The sequence below is a fragment of the Opisthocomus hoazin genome, chromosome 13, assembly GCF_030867145.1.
Source record: "Opisthocomus hoazin isolate bOpiHoa1 chromosome 13, bOpiHoa1.hap1, whole genome shotgun sequence".
NCBI classification, from domain to species: domain Eukaryota; kingdom Metazoa; phylum Chordata; class Aves; order Opisthocomiformes; family Opisthocomidae; genus Opisthocomus; species Opisthocomus hoazin.
The window spans coordinates 27,786,056-27,804,983 of NC_134426.1; the positions used below are offsets into that span (position 1 = coordinate 27,786,056).

The 18,928-nt window shown below is 54.5% G+C and overlaps 1 protein-coding gene across 1 annotated transcript in view; it reads right to left on the bottom strand.

The window, feature by feature from the left end:
- Positions 1-18,928, bottom strand: part of CORO1C (coronin 1C) — a 50,580-nt gene that overhangs the window by 7,206 nt on the left and 24,446 nt on the right. The window contains exons 3-6 of the mRNA XM_075434516.1: positions 13,270-13,392; positions 4,070-4,199; positions 1,539-1,720; positions 854-973 (exon numbers count right to left, since the gene is read on the bottom strand). Of these exons, the coding sequence (XP_075290631.1) occupies positions 854-973; positions 1,539-1,720; positions 4,070-4,199; positions 13,270-13,392 (555 nt within the window). The remainder of the gene's footprint in view (positions 1-853; positions 974-1,538; positions 1,721-4,069; positions 4,200-13,269; positions 13,393-18,928) is intronic.

The following is an 18,928-nucleotide window of genomic DNA, read 5'->3' on the forward strand; positions in this document are numbered from 1 at the left end:
ATATTCCAGACCCGCCTGGACAAGGTGCTGTGCCCCCTGCTCTGGGTGACCCTGCTTGGGCAGGGGGTTGGGCTGGGTGACCCCAAGAGGTCCCTTCCAACCCTGCGATGCTGGGATTCTGTAATGCTGTAAATGTTCACAAGCTCATTCGCTCCCCAAGGACATTTTAATCCCAAAACGCAATAAAAACAGGGCCCAAGAAAATTCACTAAGTCAAGGGCAAGACGTGACAGTCACGTCAGTGAGTGTCTTGTGCCAGTGTCACGGGACCGCTGCTGCCCTGCTCTGCAGACGTAACGTGTGGAGCGAAGCCACCTCCACACAGCCACTCTGCTCTCCGTGTACAGCCCAGACACTGCAAACACGCAGCGGCCAGCGTCGTCGCTGCTCTCGGTGATGCAGGGATCGATACCAGAGGGCTCAGTTCCTCTACTGAACGAACATCCAGCCCAAGTAACGGCCACACCGCCTGGCCCGGGAAGCCTGGTAGGAGCAGGCAGCAGATGGAAGAGGGAATGTGCTCAGGCACCTGAACACAGTGGGGACTGCAAGCCAGGGCTCGAACTCAGCGGACGTGACAACAGCCAAGCAGTAACAGGAAGGCACAGGAAGTTCCATCTGAACATGAGGAGGAACTTCTTCCCTCTGAGGGTGACGGAGCCCTGGAACAGGCTGCCCAGGGAGGTTGTGGAGTCTCCTTCTCTGGAGATATTCCAGACCCGCCTGGACAAGGTCCTGTGCAGCCTGCTGTAGGTGACCCTGCTTCGGCAGGGGGGTTGGACTAGATGACCCACAGAGGTCCCTTCCAACCCCTACTATTCTGTGATTCTGTGATTCTGGGACAGGGACCTACCGGATTCCAAAGCGCAAGCTGCCGTTCGCTCATGCGGCTGAAGCCAGTTGTGAAGATGTTTCCATCGGCGAGGAAAATGGCTCGCATGGGCCGGGCTCCCTCGTGGGTCTTCTCCTTCTCCTGGAAGAGATCTACAGATCAGCCTCCAGCAAGGAGCAGGAAGCCCTCCTGGTGCTGGCTTCTCTTCCAGCTGCAGAGCCCCTGGCAGGACACGCTGCTCCTCCACGCAGGGTGCCGACCACATGGAGCAACACCCAGCTACCTCTGCCCAAAGCCTGAGGGAAGAAACCAACTACAAAACTACCAAAGAAGTGGTCATTCCTGGCTCCTTTCAGCTTTGCCTATCAGACTCTTGCAGGGATGAAGGAAGACTTCTTTGCAAGCTACGACACATGCAGGCTGCGAGATCTCCGCTTTGCGTACACAACTTTGGAACTGTAATTATACGGAAGGATTAGACGTGGAATTACACTCCTGCAGGTTTTAAAACTGAGCCCTAAAATCCTGGTTCAAACACTAATCCCAGTAAAGCCAGACAAATCCTTCAACCACCACTACTCCTCACTTTGAAGAACACGACTAAGCACGGCACACAGGCCACGCAAGATGTTTCTTTCTCTCTATGCTCTCGCTAACTCTGCTGGAGTGCAACCCAGTTGCTTCGTTAATTATCATGCAAACTTACAGCAACAATTTCTTGTTTCCTGGGGTCGATAACTCGAACTTTTTTGTCTTTGGAAGCTGTACAGATTAGGCTGCCGTTGCGGTTCCAGCTCACATTGTAAATCATATCCACGTGCATGTCATCCAAGTTTATGAGGGCTTCCCCTGTTCCCACATTCCAGATGATGATTGCATTGTCACAGCCTAAAAGACAAAAAGAACAGCTGAAGTCACCACACTGGTGCACACGGAGAAGCAGCCAGCAGCGGGGAACGAGGAATAAAACCTGCCACAGTTCCAAAGCCTTGGATGCTGCCTCTCAAGCACACTCCGTGCACCACTACGCACGCGGAGCCCCAGGCAGCACACCCTCGCCCAAACACCGGCTCGGAGCCGGGACCGAGCAGGCAGAGGAGGCACCAAAATCCTCCCCCAAAAGTGTCGATCACCTTCTACAAGGATGGGCTACAAGGATGGTGAGGGGACAGGAACATCTCTCCTATGAGGAGAGGCTGAGGGAGCTGGGCTTGTTCAGCCTGGAGAAGAGAAGGCTGAGAGGGGACCTTAGAAATGCCTCTAAATATCTGCGGGGTGGGGGTCAGGAGGATGGGGCCAAGCTCTTTTCAGTGGTGCCCAGCGACAGGACAAGGGGCAACGGGCACAAACTGAAGCAGAGGAAGCTCCAGCTGAAGACGAGGAAGAACTTCTTCCCTCTGAGGGTGCCGGAGCCCTGGCCCAGGCTGCCCAAGGAGGCTGTGGAATCTCCTTCTCTGGAGATATTCAAGCCCCGCCTGGACGAGGTCCTCTGCAACCTACTGTAGGTGACCCTGCTTCGGCAGGAGGGTTGGACTAGATGACCCCCAGAGGTCCCTTCCAACCCCTACCATTCTGGGATTCTGTGATTCTGAGCGGTGCTGCAGCTCTCCCAAGCAAAGGCGGGTGTATGTTTAGGTGGGAGTACGTGGGCGCTGCTCCCAGGACCAGCCCCCAGCCGGCGTGGAGGGACAGGAGAGGCCCCCGGCAGAGCAGCAGCTGAAGGGAGAAGCAGGAGGCACTGGCACAGGGGACGGAGGTCTGAGGAAGGGTGCCCTGGTCACCACGGCTGCAGGAGCTCTGCGCTGGAGCTCGGGGGTCTCGGCTCAGCCGCAGGACGACAGAGCGAGAGACGCCAAGGGCGAAGCGGTGACGTTCTCCCAACTCCACACGTGTGAACGCTGGCTGGCAGGCGGTCATCGCCTTCTCAGGTCAGGGGGATTTGCAGCAAAAAGAGTCAAAGTAGCACGGATGGAAAATGGGCAAGTGACAGCAGGAGAAACAGCGGAACAAAGGGAAGAAAGAACGGCAGGCAGCAAAAGCTGAAGTCAGCAGTTTCACGAGGGCCACGACCAGCAGGCGGGTGGTTTTGTTCATGGACCACACAGCAAGAAGACAGAGAATCAAGCCTCAGGTGACAGCAAAATAAAGAACTGGACTGGAGTACAGGTAAGGGAAGGAAAGCACAATGTGTGACCGACCAACTTCTCCCAAAGCTCGGGAGGCGTGGAAACACGTAAGGAGGCAAAAGATAACGAGCACTTCGACTCCCAGAGGACACAAAGGACATGTGAAACCAGTTTGTTGTCACCAAAGGACATCCATAATCAGTTTGTTGTCACCAGGAGGAACCCTGGAGACTGCAACAACCTGACAGCATCCCTTCTCCTCGGTGTTTCTTAGGAGTAATGCTGCACATACACACCTTGCTGCTTGCGAGTACCAGAGTCTGAGGAAGCTACCTAAGAAAAATCACCTTCTCCTTTGGTACGTTCTCTCACTGAGTTTCACTACACTGAACTGCCACAAGGTCTGCAAGGCCCAAGCGTTTTTGGGGAAACCAGATCAAAAGCAAACCAGTCCGCAGGCACCGGTATCCCCAGAAAACACACAGCTCGCCTGACAGCCCAGCTGGAAGGATTTACTTCTTGGACTGGGCTAAAGGTCACGCTACGAAAGCCTCCGACCGTGCTCATGGCTACTGACCTATCCATTTCCTTTCCATTAATGATGGGACTGGTTCTTGGTGGTCAAAAGAATCTCATTGCATAGACCGTACCAGGCCAGGAGACAATTTGGCAAATGCTGAAAACGAAGGCTTGTGTGGAAGGAACAGCCAGACTCTGGGACACCTTGCAGGGACCATATATATATATTTATAAATGTATATGAAAACGGGTACGAGGAGATCGCAGATGTGACTAGCTATGGGCAGAGGAAACTTCCAGATCAAATAAAGTCTGGAACAATTTTAATACTGTAATTCACGCCTCCAGACAATTTCCTGCCCCTTGTCCCTGTAAACTGAGGACAACGAAAGGCCACGATAAGGCGGGCGCTGTGAGCCACGTGTCGCAGTGTTCCCAGGCACTGCCATTCGCCGGGTGATTCACCAGCCCTAAGCAGCTGGGAGAGGAAAGAAGGGGAACGAGCCAACAAGCTCTTCTCCAGAATACCCGGCGTGCAAGCGAAACACGAGCCAGGGACGCTTGCCGACCCCGCAGCGCCAACGCACCGTACCTGCGCTGAGCAGCACGTTGCGCGCCGTCGGGTGCCAAGCCACGATGCCGACTCTCTTGGAATGGCCTTCCAGGACCACCACCGGCTCCGTCAGGGACAGGGTGAGGCCGTTCTCGGGAATCTGCCACACCTGGGAAGGGCAAAGGACAGATGGTTAGCCAGGGGCCACCCCCCCACCCCGCAGAGCGCGTTACTCCTCGCCTCCTGCGTCCTGTGCCGAGCCATGGCAGAACCCCAAGTTGGGACTTCTTGATATAAACAGGAAGAGAGAAGCGGGGAGGGAATCGCTCCCCACCACCAACAGACCTTCAGCTGCGTAACATCCTTCCCAGCGCCCAGCCGCCGGCTGCCGCCGCTGCAAACGGCCCAATCCTGCCGTGCCCAGCGCCCCGCTCATCTCAGACGCTGCCTGAGAAGGGTTCGAAAACAAACTGCCTTGCAGCTCAGCTTCCAGCTGAACAAGCTGCTGCCTTTTCACAGAATGTTCAGGGTTGGAAGGGACCTCTGGGGTCACCCAGCCCAACCCCCTGCCCAAGCAGGGTCACCCACAGCAGGCTGCACAGCACCGCGGCCAGGCGGGGCTGGAATATCTCCAGAGAAGGAGACTCCACAGCCTCCCTGGGCAGCCTGGGCCAGGGCTCCGGCACCCTCAGAGGGAAGAAGTTCTTCCTCATCTTCAGCTGGAGCTTCCTCTGCTTCAGTTTGTGCCCGTTGCCCCTTGTCCTGTCGCTGGGCACCACTGAACAGAGTCTGGCCCCATCCTCCTGACCCCCACCCTGCAGATATTTGGAGGCATTTCTAAGGTCCCCTCGCAGCCTTCTCTTCTCCAGGCTGAACAAGCCCAGCTCCCTCAGCCTCTCCTTGTAGCAGAGATGCTCCAGTTCCCTCCTCATCCTCATAGCCCTCCGCTGGACTCTCTCCAGTAGCTCCTCATCTCTCTTGAACTGGGGAGCCCAGCACTGGACACAGCACTGCAGATGGGGCCTCCCCAGGGCAGAGCAGAGGGGGAGGAGAACCTCCCTCGCCCTGCTGCCCACACTCCTCCTCATGCACCCCAGGATCCCATTGGTCTTCTTGGCACCCAGGGCACGCTGCTGGCTCATGGTCACGCTTGTCCCTCGGAGGGACGGTACCGCAGCCACGCTGGTGCCCACTTCTTCTTTCCTTAGAAATACTGGCCATTAGTTTTCACATTACGTTTAGAGCCTCCCTGCAGATGCCATCTCACCGGGGAAGAGCAGTTTGGTCCTGGCGAAGGTTAACGCAGCCCGAGACAGCATTACAGCAACCGCCGTCACATGCAGCGAGGTGCCTGTTTGCTTCCTCCCTGCTCAGTTACACAACTCTTCCTTCGCCAGCGCCTTCAGGGACGTGCCACCAGGAGCAGGGACAGACCCCGGGACCGCAGAGCACTGGAATTCCAGCCAGGTTTATGCAGCGAAGGAGGCGGCAGGGACCGGGGAGGGGAGAGACAAAACCCATCGCCCCGGGGCAGGATCAGCCCTACCAAAACTATTCCTGCCATTCAGCACTGGACAAGCATCTTTGAACTGAATTTGACCTAAATATAGTGATTTAAAAAATTAAATAGGAAGCCCAGCACCGAGCACTTATAGCTGCCTCTAGATAGATGGCAGCATTAGAGCACGTTTGCTTCTCCTATTTGCTTTTTCTGGAGCTGGACAACAGGGCTTGCCAGACCCTGCCCGCGATGCCCAAGCTGTCGGAGCGAGCGGCTTTCGGAGGCGAGGCAGACAGACAGACAGACGTGAGGGCACGCTAATCCCAGCGTCTCCCTTCTCGCAGGGACGGCTGCTGCCCAAAGAAAAACCTCCACGATGCAGAAATTCTCAGCGCGTACGAGCTCACCTCCAAATAACCCCAAAATGATTTGACTTTGCACCGCTGCAGCTCTCGGCGCCGTCCCTCCCAGCACCCTCAGCACCCCGGGAGGAAGGACCTGCGATGGGCACGCAGCCTCCGCAGAGAATTTCTCTGCAAGGGTTGAAAACCCCTTCTTCTCTTCCTGCTCGATGGAACGGCGCTAGCAACGAGATGACACAAACCGAGGCTTCCACCAGCAATCACGTTTTACAGACTGGGCTGCAAACCTGAGCTGCTCAGGCTGGAGAAGCAGGACGTCGCCCTGCTCGCTTCCCGTTCCACGCCGGCTTTGCTCCACAGAGCTCTCGGAGGACCGCGCTGAGACGCAACGCGCCTTGCAAACGGCAACACATCGTTTCAGGTGGAATATTGCCCATTGCACGATAAAAGTGGGATACAAACCTGTCCATTTTTATAGAAGCAGCTTCTTGCCAGCCAGGGAATAAAAACCTGACAGCAGCAATAGCTTAAAATATGTCTGTGGGTGGGGGAAGTTTCACCTCCGTCTGCTAGAGCTGGTGCCTGCACTTCTTGCCACAGCCGCACGCGGGTCTCTCGGATGCAGCAGCCCCAAAGCGCTCGGAACTGCAGGCGCTGAGGCCACGCTGCAGCAGAGGGGTATTACCTAAACCAGTCAGGAAGCTGGGAAGAGAACAGGAGAGCTGGGAGACGCCGGCGGCGGAGGCAACACAGGAGAGCCGGGGTAGGCAGCAGAGGCGTGGGAGCTCAGCAGAGCGCGGGGTGAGCCCGGGGCAGGGGATGCTCGACACGAGCAGCTCGGCTCCGACAGCTCTACCCGGCAGGCAGATGCGGGGGCACGGCTGCTGTGGGGGTGAGAAATGGAAAAAACACCAAAACCACTTCTCCGCCAGATGAAAAGTCCCCGAAAGCCAAGGCTGACCTGTGCCAGCTGGTGTTACACCGAGGGGTAAGCAGGGAGCCAGACGTCTGGTTATCCCAGAGTCTGAGGAGCCCTTGAAAATGGGAAGCCTTGCGGAGCGCAGCCAGTTCTTCCCCCGAGAGCAACGGGGTGATAACGCAGCCTGCCCCAGCTCACTCCGCCTCACCCTCCTCGTGGGGGAAGCTTTGAAAATTGCATTTACTCACAAAAAGGACCCAGGAGCAGCAAAAGCTTCAGGGCTAAGGGTGCCCTGCAGCTGAGCCCGCCTGGCGAGGGGCAGCCCGAGCCCAGGGACCAGCTCCCCGAGACCCCGGGTTCGGTCTCGGCTGGGAACGGTGCAGGGATGCTGCTGCGCAAGCGCAGTGACGCGCGTGCCAGAAAACTCCACAACTGAGTTTAAAAGTGAGCCAGCGAGTGCGGGCGTTGGGAGAGGAAAGGGAGCTATTAGAGGCAAAATACCAATGAAAAGGATTTTTTAAAAGCCCCTGGAGTACAGACAGATTTTTTTCTTGAAGGGAAAGCCTCTATAGTTTACCGCAGCTGCAGACCAGCGTAATCCTCTGCAGATTACAGAAACTATTGACCTAATAATCCTGCTTGGTATTGCAAAAAAGCCAAAAAAAGCTAAGAGTGAGGCAGGTCAGGGTAGGCTCCCAGGCGCCCCGGCCCGCTCATTCCGGCACAGGGTGGAGTGCCGGTCTCCAGCGTGGGACGAAACGAGATTGCGGGGCAAACGGAGGAACTCACTATCGCTGCGGGCGCAGGGCACGCCAGCCGAGCACGCAAAGGAAACGACCCCGCACGGTGAGCTGGACACCGGCAGCAGTTTGTCAGCTCTCCCACCTGCGGGGCTGTTCGGGTTGGGTTCATCTTGGTTTCGTGGGGTTGGTGGTTGTTGGTTTTTTTTGAAGCTAACGTGTCTGCTCTGTTTGCGGCAGAGGAAGCGAAGTCACGGCACGCTGGTGTGGAGAGGCTTGGGTCTCAGCGGAAGAGCAGGAGGGGGGAAAGGTTTTGCACAAACAGCTCATGAGAAGGAAAATAAAGCAGACTTTTTCAGCCCTCTTTTTTTTTTTTTACCCTTTAAAGAGAAGAAAAAACTGTTTCTTCTGGCTGTGCACCAACCTGCAGAGAAGATTAAGCCCATTTCTAGAAACAATATCAACCCCTATATCTACGTTACGTGAGGAAACAAATGAATTTGAGCCCTGAGTTTTCTCTCCGCCCCCGCTCTCACATCGCTGCAGGAGAAGGCACCCGACGCATCCGTTCTTCGCGGCCAGAGGTGCCCTCCCCACAGCTACCCGGTCCCAGTTCACCCCGTCCTGGTACCGTGGCTTCACCGCCTGCGAGCAGGATGGTGTCCCAGGTCGCTGCAAGGGCTCTCGATTAATTTTTAAAACAATTTGTTCAATCAAACGAACTCCGCTCTGGCCAGTACACGCAAACTCATTAGTATTCACCTTCTGATGAAGCAAATTTTCCATATCTGAGAAAGGCCCTCTGATACCATCTACAAGCCTTTGTGTAATTAAACATTTTCCATCTGAATCAAAAAACCTGCAGCACATTGCAGTCATTCAGCAGAGTATCAAGCATGAATATTTAAGTAATTCCTTATTTGTTGGCACAAGAAAACGGTTCTTCAAAGAAAACACCAGGAGAGGCCACAGAAGGCATCTGGGTCGGATCTCACACCACTTCCAGGGAGCTGCATTTGCCAGCTCAGAAGGGATCTGTTGGCTTCGCACTCCAACTGGCAAGGGCAGGAGGGGACAGAGGACAACGCGTGCCCCGAGGAACGCCCGGCTTGGGACGAAGGAAGAGCATCCACTCCTCCACGAGCCTACGGTCCCACAGAGGAGAAAAGCAGGTGGTGTTTTGGAGAGGTCCATTCTGCTTTTTCCTCTGCTGGGATCAGACAGTGATGTGCTTATTTATACCTGCACAAAGGTGGTCCTGCATGGGTGCTCTTGACTGGAGCATCTCTCCTACGAGGAGAGGCTGAGGGAGCTGGGCTTGTTCAGCCTGGAGAAGAGAAGGCTGAGAGGGGACCTTGGAAATGCCTACAAATATCTGCAGGGTGGGGGTCAGGAGGATGGGGCCAGACTCTTTCCAGTGGTGCCCAGCGACAGGACAAGGGGCAACGGGCACAAACTGAAGCAGAGGAAGCTCCAGCTGAACCCGAGGAAGAACTTCTTCCCTCTGAGGGTGACGGAGCCCTGGCCCAGGCTGCCCAGGGAGGCTGTGGAGTCTCCTTCTCTGGAGGTATTCCAGACCCGCCTGGACACGGTGCTGTGCAGCCTGCTGTGGGTGACCCTGCTTGGGCAGGGGGTTGGGCTGGGTGATCCCCAGAGGCCCCTTCCAACCCCGAACATTCTGGGATTCTGTGGGTGAACTGTCCTAAGCACTGCCCCCCCCCATCTTTTTCTTCTCTACCTCCAAATAATTTCGAATGTATTCAGATGTGGCAGATGAAGTAATGAGTGTATCACCACTGAAACTGTCAGCTCACACCCATCAGGTGCCTCTCATCAGACCAATCTCGATGCAGCTGCAAACAGTTCAACTTCTAAAGCTGTCCCAGCTACGAAGCTAACCACTACCAGAAGAACACATCTTCTTTCCCAGTCCCCTACCCAACCCCTAGCCTACCGCTCTCAGATACCATACCTGTTCAAGGTGTATATGCAGCTCGCAGGATATTTCCACTTCCACCTTCTACAAATCTGAATTTTTATCTATATGAAAACGCTTTTAGTTTTTGTAGGGCCACGTTAACCTTCCTTGTGCCACACGAAGTCTGCAGACAGGTCACAGTTACGGCTGCAGGGAACCTCCTCATCTCAGAGACATCGATTAGACAGCATCTCCAAGCCATGCTCCCCCCCCAGCACCTGCCTAGCTGACCAAGATGAGACCCGGGGTGGCAGAGGGTAAGATCCTAGCAGAGGCTAAGATGCTAGAGGCCTTGAGTGCCAAGGCATGGGTGGTCTTTAAAAACAGACGGTATTTTTTTAAAAGCAGCTGGCACTTCTGCAGAAAGCCCCAAGATTTCCTCCACCACATCGCTTCTTCTCATTTCACGCTGGCTAATGAGGAGTTCAGAGCTGATGAACGACCACGTATCCTTTAAAGCTGAGTTTATTCAGTGACAGGCTGCTCAGGAAGCAGGACTCCAAAACCTCTATTGCAGAAAAGCAAAGAAACAGGATGCTACACTACCCATGCCAGGACAGAAAAGCCGGTAAAAATGGGAGGGCTCACTAGCTCATCCAGTCTGTTTCCAAACAGTCCAGGCCAGGGTTGTTCTTTACCTTCTCCACCCCTGTCCAGCCCAGTCCACAACTGTCCCAAACGATGTGGGATACAGCATTTCACAGAATCACAGAATGGTCGGGGTTGGCAGGGCCCTCTGTGGGTCACCCAGCCCAACCCCTGCCCAAGCAGGGTCACCCAGAGCAGGCTGCACAGCACCGCGGCCAGGCGGGGCTGGAATATCTCCAGAGAAGGAGACTCCACAGCCTCCCTGGGCAGCCTGGGCCAGGGCTCTGGCACCCTCAGAGGGAAGAAGTTCTTCCTCATCTTCAGCTGGAACTTCCCAGGCTTCAGTTTGTGCCCGTTGCCCCTTGTCCTGTCACTGGGCATCACTGGAAAGAGTCTGGCCCCGTCCTCCTGACCCCCACCCTGCAGATATTTAGAGGCATTTCTAAGGTCCCCTCGCAGCCTTCTCTTCTCCAGGCTGAACAAGCCCAGCTCCCTCAGCCTCTCCTCGTAGGAGAGATGCTCCAGTCCCCTCCTCATCCTCGCAGCCCTCCGCTGGACTCTCTCCAGTAGCTCCTCATCTTTCTTGAACTGGGGAGCCCAGCACTGGACACAGCACTGCAGATGGGGCCTCACTAGGGCAGTGTAGAGGGGAAGGAGAACCTCCCTCGCCCTGCTGGCCACACTCCTCTTGATGCACCCCAGGATCCCATTGGCCTTCTGGGCACCCAGGGCACACTGCTGGCTCATGGTCACCCTGTCGTCCACCAGGACACCCAGGTCCCTCTCCGCAGAGCTGCTCTCCAGCAGGTCCACCCCAAGCCTGTACTGATGCCTGGGGTTGTTCTTCCCCAGGTGCAGGACCCTGCATTTGCCTTTGTTGAACCTCATCAGGTTCCTCTCTGCCCAACTCTCCAGCCTGAAAAGTTCCCATCAGAAGTTACGTGATACTTAACAGGGGAGTCAGCTTCAGCCTTCGGTCCTCTTCGCTTTCTTCATCGCTGCTGCTGGCACCCAGCTTCACGGCGTTTTGAACCTCCAGCTAACACGCACCTAACATCTTCCAAACCACCAGCTGCAGACGCTTGCTCCTTCCAGCGCAGCAAGGACCGGCTTCTTGCGCCTTCCCAGCTGCTGGCTGCCTTCCACGCAAGACACGGTCACGCCAACAGCCCCGTACACGAGCCCGACCGCGCGAACCCGCGGGCAGCTACGCCGCGGTGCCCGTGCAGGCGCGTGTTGCCTCCAGAGATGGAGGGGCAGCTCACCCCTCGCTTCGGCGTGCGCAGAGAAGCAGACGACCGGCCCTCGGCCCAGGCCCCACGGAGCTCACGTGCGCAGCGGCGGGCTCGGATTCTTGCAGACAGTTTGTGTCCACATTAGGAGCATTCGGACAACTGGTAACTGAACACTGTTGGTTTTTCTACATAATTCAGTCCCTCTGGAGCCTCACAACATACTTCTCATTGCACTTGGATTAGAGACTTATTGTCCCTCCAAGGCAGCAGCTCTGGACCTCAGCGTCGCCTGCTCCTGCTGATGCTCATGTTTCAGACACCGCTCCTTCCGACGCGCAGCCCTTCTGGATCCCGGTTTCAGGAGGAACATTCCTGCATCCTTCAAAGCCTAGTTCTAGCCCAGTAGCAAACATTATCACAGAATCACAGAATAGTAGGGGTTGGAAGGGACCTCTGTGGGTCATCTAGTCCAACCCCCCTGCCGAAGCAGGGTCACCTACAGCAGGCCACACAGGACCCCGTCCAGGCGGGTCTTGAATATCTCCAGAGAAGGAGACTCCACAGCCTCCCTGGGCAGCCTGGGCCAGGGCTCTGTCACCCTCAGAGGGAAGAAGTTCTTCCTCATCTTCAGCTGGAACTTCCTCTGCTTCAGTTTGTGCCCGTTGCCCCTTGTCCTGTCGCTGGGCACCACTGAAAAGAGCTTGGCCCCATCCTCCTGACACCCACCCTGCAGATATTTGTAGGCATTTATAAGGTCCCCTCGCAAAAAACACAAAAGCTTGTTGTTTTGTTTCATATTAAATATAGTACATCTTGTTAACATGCTTCAGCTTCCAAGACTGCGAGATCACAGGCGAGAGCTGTCCCAGGATAAGCCTCCTGGGATGAATCCCCTCCCAAACATTTTAACGATGAACAGAAGCAAAGGAATTTATCTGACATGATCTATAATAAGATTTCAATATAACATTCAGCCTACAGCATTTCTAAATATGGCCAAAGATCACTGAAGCTATTTGCCATTATTTCATCTTACAAGGATTTTCTTTCACTTCTTCCGCTGTGTTTGCGTGCACGGGATTCCACATCCATCACGGAGCACGGTCGTCTGTTGTTCAGTGGGCTCTGACCGAGGTACAACAGGTCTCAGCACCAAGGCTGGCAGGTGCAGAATTTGATTTGTTTTTTACTTATTTATTTAAAAAAAAAAAAAAAAAACAACCTTTTGTCATCTACTCACAACCCGTAGATATAGTAAAAAATGGAAGTGCCACCCTTAAATCAAGGGCTGAAGCAACCCTGAAACCTGATGGGCTTGTTCCCCTCCACCTCCCAGTCCTTCCCAACACACACCACTACGTCCATCAGCGTGTTTGGGGTAAGGAACCACCTCCGTCTGCCGCAAAGCATCGCGAATCAAAGCGCCTCACCGCTGACTGGCACTCTTCCTTCTCTCTCCTCTTCCCAAACATCAGACAAATCCCCAGAGGAAGGAAAAATGGAAGAGTAACCGAAGACAAAGCCAGGAAGACACCGGCCAAGCCCGTTGCTGGAAGTGCCACCTCAGCGCTGAAGAGATTCTTCTCAGACATCTGAGGCTGCACCTTCTCCAGCGTAACGCCAGAAGAAAGTACCAGCTGTGAGAGTCCAAATTCTGCTGTTACAGAGGTAACAGAGCTCACTCTGCTCTTTTTGCTCCAATTTTTAGCTAGGTCCTGCGGCCAGGATAGCATTCTCTCTTAAGCCGAGACAAAATGCGATCGGCAGAACGCCCACCACCTCTCTCACACCAGCAAGGACTCTGCCCTTGGCGTCGGTACAGGAGATGGCTTTAGAAATACAAGTGTCACCTGCAGCAGCACTCATTCCCAGCACGAAGCAAACGCCGCCCCGCAAAGCAAACGCAACGGGCTTACCATGACGGTGCAGTCCTCGGAGCCGCTGGCGATGACCTGGTCATTGTGAGGACACCAGTCGATGTCCAGCACTGGTCCCGTGTGGCCACACACTGTTGGGTAGGACTTGTCAATTCTGCCTGTCTGAAGGGGGGAAAGAAGGAGAAGAGCTGTAACACGCAGACAGCACAGAGCACGTCTCGCAGAGCAGAAGATGCTCCCTAGTTTCCCTTTAACTCTTTCAGCATTCACAATTCCATGAAATTCTAATCGTCTCATGTATGGGTAGAGGACATGAACCAGTGACTCTTGAGCCTGGAGAAGAGAAGGCTCTGGGGTGACCTTAGAGCAGCCTTCCGGTACCTGAAGGGGCCGACAGGAAGGATGGAGAGGGGCTTTTCACAAGGGTGTGCAGTGATGGGACAAGGGGGAACGGGTCTGAACTAAAAGAGGGCAGATTTAGATTAGATATTAGGAAGAAATTCTTCCCCATGAGGGTGGTGAAACACTGGCCCAGGTTGCCCAGAGAAGCTGTGGCTGCCCCCTCCCTGGCAGTGCTCAAGGCCAGGTTGGATGGAGCTCTGAGCACCCTGGGCTGGTGGAAGGGGTCCCTGCTCATGGCAGGGGGGTTGGAACCAGATGAGCTTTAAGGTCCCTTCCAACCCAAACCATTCTATGATTCTCCAGCACCGACGGGCTGGAAACTCCCGATGGTGCACACCACGGGGTCGGAGGTTCAGCAGAGGAGGGCTTGGCTCCCTCTCGGACGCAGGGATGCTTTGCCGCCCGCATCTCAGCATTCCCTACGCTGCCGTCCCTTTGCCCGTCCCCAGTGCTTTGGGAAGAGGGCTCTGCCCGCACGGTGAAGCTCTCATTCTGTCTGAGCTCCACAACGGCGGCCAGCGACAGCTACGATAATCAAGCTAAAATTTTAATTGAAGGGTGTCGCTGGTCATTGAATTTACCAAGTCTGCTCGCTTTCATCATAGAAGTATTCTGGTTAGATGGAAAGATTTTAGGACACAGCTTCATAGAGTAAAATATTGTTTTCAGGAATAAATACTGCTGACACAGACTGCCACAGCCACCCGCCCCTGCGCCGTACCGGCCTCTCCACAGCCAGGGGACCAAGGCCACCAACGGCCAACGCTCAGCTCGTGACAGAGACAAACCTCCCAAGAAAACAACCTCGTTAACTGAGACATTCTCATCTGAACCGAGACAAACGTTGTGATGCCAACACAGTTCTCGCAAGCGCACCGACCTTGCTGACAGTTTGCTGACGGAGCCCCGTTACACCCCGAAGCACCCGACCCCCCCCCCGAACTGCAGACACACCAAACACCCCAGCTCCCTCCATGTGAGGGGAAACAGAAATCTCTCTAGCTAATCATAATTCTCTCCCTCGGTCGAGTCTCGCACGCACGGGAAGCAATATTTAAAACCCTGCAGACAGACGGCAGCAGCAGCAGGGCGAGCGGGAGACGCCGGCACTTCCAGGGCCAGACCCCCGTCCCGCTCCGAGGGGTTTTGTTTCCAGGGAACGCCGCGACGGCCTTTTCACGAGCGATGGGAGAAGAGAGGCAGGAGCGAGAGGTCTGGGACAGGGTCATCGTCTTTCGTGTTTAAACATGCAGAAGAAATGGCTGGCATTTCAGTCCGGCCGCTCGGCGATGACACTGCCCACCCTCGGGGGTGACATCTCCCAGCACATGCCTCCCACCCACCCCCACGCAGAAGGCCGGTCCGACCCAAGGCACAAAGGATCCGAGTTAACGCTGGATACCGGCTTTTGGGGACTGCTGACCTGAAGACCTCCACCGGCAAAAAAACACGGTATAGAAATAAATATACAGAAATATATACAGATATGCTTCGGCAGGGGGGTTGGACTAGATGACCCACAGAGGTCCCTTCCAACCCCTACTATTCTGTGATTCTGTGATTCTGTGAAACAGAACCACTGCTATTTCCCAAACGGCCAAATTAAGGCTTCAAAAAACTGCCTGTCTCAGTGATCCAAATGCTTTTGAAATTATTAAAAGTGAAAGCGTTGCAGATGAACAGCCATAAAGCAGACATTCAAAAATTAAAGTCTGCGTAATCCCTCTTGGATGCCGTAATGTGAAATAGGATTAAAAAAAATAAATACACCCAACTGACATGTACAGCCCATCCATTTTATCTAATTAAAAAAGATCCACGCAGAGCATATGCACACGGATGTATTTCAGAAGCAACATTACAGGCTAAATATAAATATAGACCTAAACCAAAAGAAAAAAGTACAACTAATACAGCGAGCTGTCAGCAACTACCTGTTCGTGCTGCTAGGCAGGGCTCAGCCAAATCCTCCAAGAGGAGCCCAGGGAAATTATCTGCAGCCTGCACGAGCGCCTGTCAGTTCAGTTTAGAGATTTTACAGTAATTTATTACTGGAGGGAGGTTAAAAAAAAAAAAAAAAAATCCAATTTGAACAAATTAAACCACAAAGTTCACCTTTCAGTTTTGATCACGATGAACCCGAACAGCACGAGGAGCAGCGGCCAAGCGCCTGTGACAGCCAGCCGACCGCGGGGACCAGGCAACCCCACCGCCTGCTTTTGATCACCCACCACGGAGCTCATTTTTCAAACCAGCCATCATCTCGTACATCCATTAGCTCCCTAAACGGCAGCGCTCCGAGGGCAGCGAGGAAAACGAGACGACGGAGGCTCCGTGTGAGCCTGTGGGGAGAGGGACCTCCCGATGCCCGAAGGCACGAGGGACCAGAGCAGCCACAGCTTCCAGCTCCCACGGGGGAGCGGGTCCCCGACCCTCGGGCAGGCAAAGCAGCGAGCTAAAGCTCAGCCTTGTCACCACGCTAGAGTAAAGCTCAGCCTTGTCACCACGCTAGAGTAAAGCTCAGCCTTGTCACCGAGCCGAGGAGCTTGAGATGGCTGCACAGGCGTGGCTGTGTTGGGCAAGGACAGCGCACACTTCTCGGCCAGAGCCGTCTGGATCAAGACGAAATTGCAGATGAGCAAAGGGGAAGTCGAACCAAACAGAGCAGAAATAGCCCTGCACCGCGTTACAGGCGAAGGGATGGACTGGATGACCCACAGAGGTCCCTTCCAACCCCTGCCATTCTGTGATTATCTGCATCATCTGCAAAGCGTTCCCTGCCCGGATGCGGATGGGGACATACAAAAACCATTCCTAGCAAGGGAACGGAGTAAGGAGGGGGGAAAATGAGATGTTCTTTAGCAGCAGCGTGGGAGATGCCACAACTTCAAGCCGCCTCAAGCATATTTCTTCACCCAAACTTACAAAACCGAGCAAGCAGAGTACAAACAAGAGAAGGAGATGCGACGCTGCCTGCAAACACGACGGCTCCTCAGGGCCTGGCGGAGGAAGACGATGCCGGGGGAGATGCAGAGCCCGGCGGCACCGACTTCGACCCGCGGGCACAGCACCACTGCACCAGGGGACCGACTGAGCTGCGCACCAGGGTCCACAACAGTGTCAAAACAGCAAAAGGAGAGTAAGCGGGGACGCGGAGGGACAGAACGGGTGACTGCAAGAGGCTGCGGCGCTGCCCGAAGCTGCAGCTCGCCTAGGAGAAGTCCGACCGCTTTCAGAGAAGCTGCTGACGTGTGGTCAGAGACACAACCGTCGTCGCAGGGCAGAGGAAACCACGGTGCTTTCCTGAAGACATAACAAAGAGCAAAAGCCCTCCTTGGCAACGCCTCTAAATGCACTCTGTTTGCTGCACTTTAAAAAAGCCCCACTTCTATTAGAAAGCGTGACCCTTCGAAGGGGAGCGGGGGGCTGTCAAGGGACAGCAACCCACGCCACCGCCCCAGAGCCCAACCCAGCACCCCTTCCCCTCAACCACGCAGGAGGGTGAGAAGGGAGCTGGTTTCGACTCAGACGTGCTCCTTTACCATCTCTCTACACCGGCTTTGCACACACCGTCCGTGCAGGCTACACCGCAGGCGTCCCCCTCTCCGCAGCGCTCCCGTCTCCGGGGCTGGGGACCCCCGTTCCTGGCATCGCGCGGGACCAGCTGTGCACAGAAAAGCTCTAAAAACAACATCTGGGGGGCTTTGCCAAAAGGGAAAGACCAAGAAGCCCACAGTACAGTATTTAAAAAGTCCCGCCAGCCTGTAAATTTACCAAATTCTACATTTCTAAACACAATTCCTTTTAAGAGCGATGCCTGTGCCGCAGGGGAGGTTTGCGGCTCCACCGCCATACGAGTGTGTTTTCACACCACCGTAATGCTCCCAGGTTTGGGGGCTTGTTGATTTCTTTTTAAAATGTAATCTTTTAATTAGTTAAGGATTTAAAATAAATCTCAAGTGCTGATACACAGCTTAAAATTAACTTGGTACGACTTCAAGAAATTAAATCCTCCTCATAATCCATCAGGACTCTGGTTTAGCAACACATCAGAGTAACAACTTTTGAAACTCAAAGAGATGTATTTTATCAAAAGCCAGCCAAAAAGGAGAATTTGAGGACTCTGGTTTAGCAACACATCAGAGTAACAACTTTTGAAACTCACAGAGTTGTATTTTATCAAAAGCCAGCCAAAAAGGAGAATTTGAGTATTAGTGTTAATATGCTGGATGGTGTCGACTAGAAGCACACTCAATATTCAGGTCCTTCAACAGGTGGTAAGCTGGCCTTACCGAATGAATTTATTTAGTGCTTTCACGTTACCCCAGATCAGAAAAAACTGCCAGATGAGAATAAAAAAAAGTCCTTATTAAATCCAGAAGGGACAGAGGAGCAGCACAGGAAAACTGTCCCTAAAAGTTGTAGTTTTATGAATTAATTTGACTGTCTTACAATCGCTTCTCTGCCAGAAAAGGGCAATCGGCTGCAGGAAACAGCTCATGGATTATGGTAAAAAATATCAGGGAGAACAGCTGCTTCCCTCAGCCCAGGGCTGCGCTCCCGCAGATCGTCACTGCAAACGGGGAAGTGGCTTCCAGTTGCACAAACAAGAGCAGTTCCCCCACCCTCGGCTTGCAGAAGTTTGAGGAAGGAAACCAGATCACAACTGCAAAGTTTGAAATGCAAACCGATTCGTGCCTTTTCTCTGCTCAAGAAAATATTCCTCTCTCCTTCGCTGAATTGCGTGTTTTCCTTACGACCAGCTCCAGTCGAGTGGAGCTGAAGGTGCTGCGGCCGCCGAACCTGCAGCCCCGGCTGCAGCAGCCGGGCTCGCCGGCGGGAGCTGGGAGCAAGCACCGCAGCGGGGTGCGACGCGGGGCACCGCTCTCGCGTGACCACGGCAAACGGCCATTAGTCACCAGCAAACCCACCCAGGCATCCGTGACTAATTCGGCAGATTAGGAAAAGCGTTATCCCAAAAGGTCTACACGATGAGAGACCTCAAGGCATCCCTCACCACGTACCGCTCCCAAACCGCACCGCTACCGACACCGCTCGCGCCCTCCAAAAACTCCTCAGCGCTGCTCCCGTTCTCGTTCTGTCACCCTGAGAGGGCTGTGACGTGCCAGCGGACACGGCGGGCCGCTGCAGGATGGAGGCAAAGGGCTCCTTGGTCCAGAGTGCCCAGACCTGAAGGGATGCACACAGAGGAGGGCACAAAAATGCGGCGACGGACAGGAATCCTGCACAAAGCCCACTCTGCTTTAAAAACCACGGCACTGCTCGGTCCCAGCAG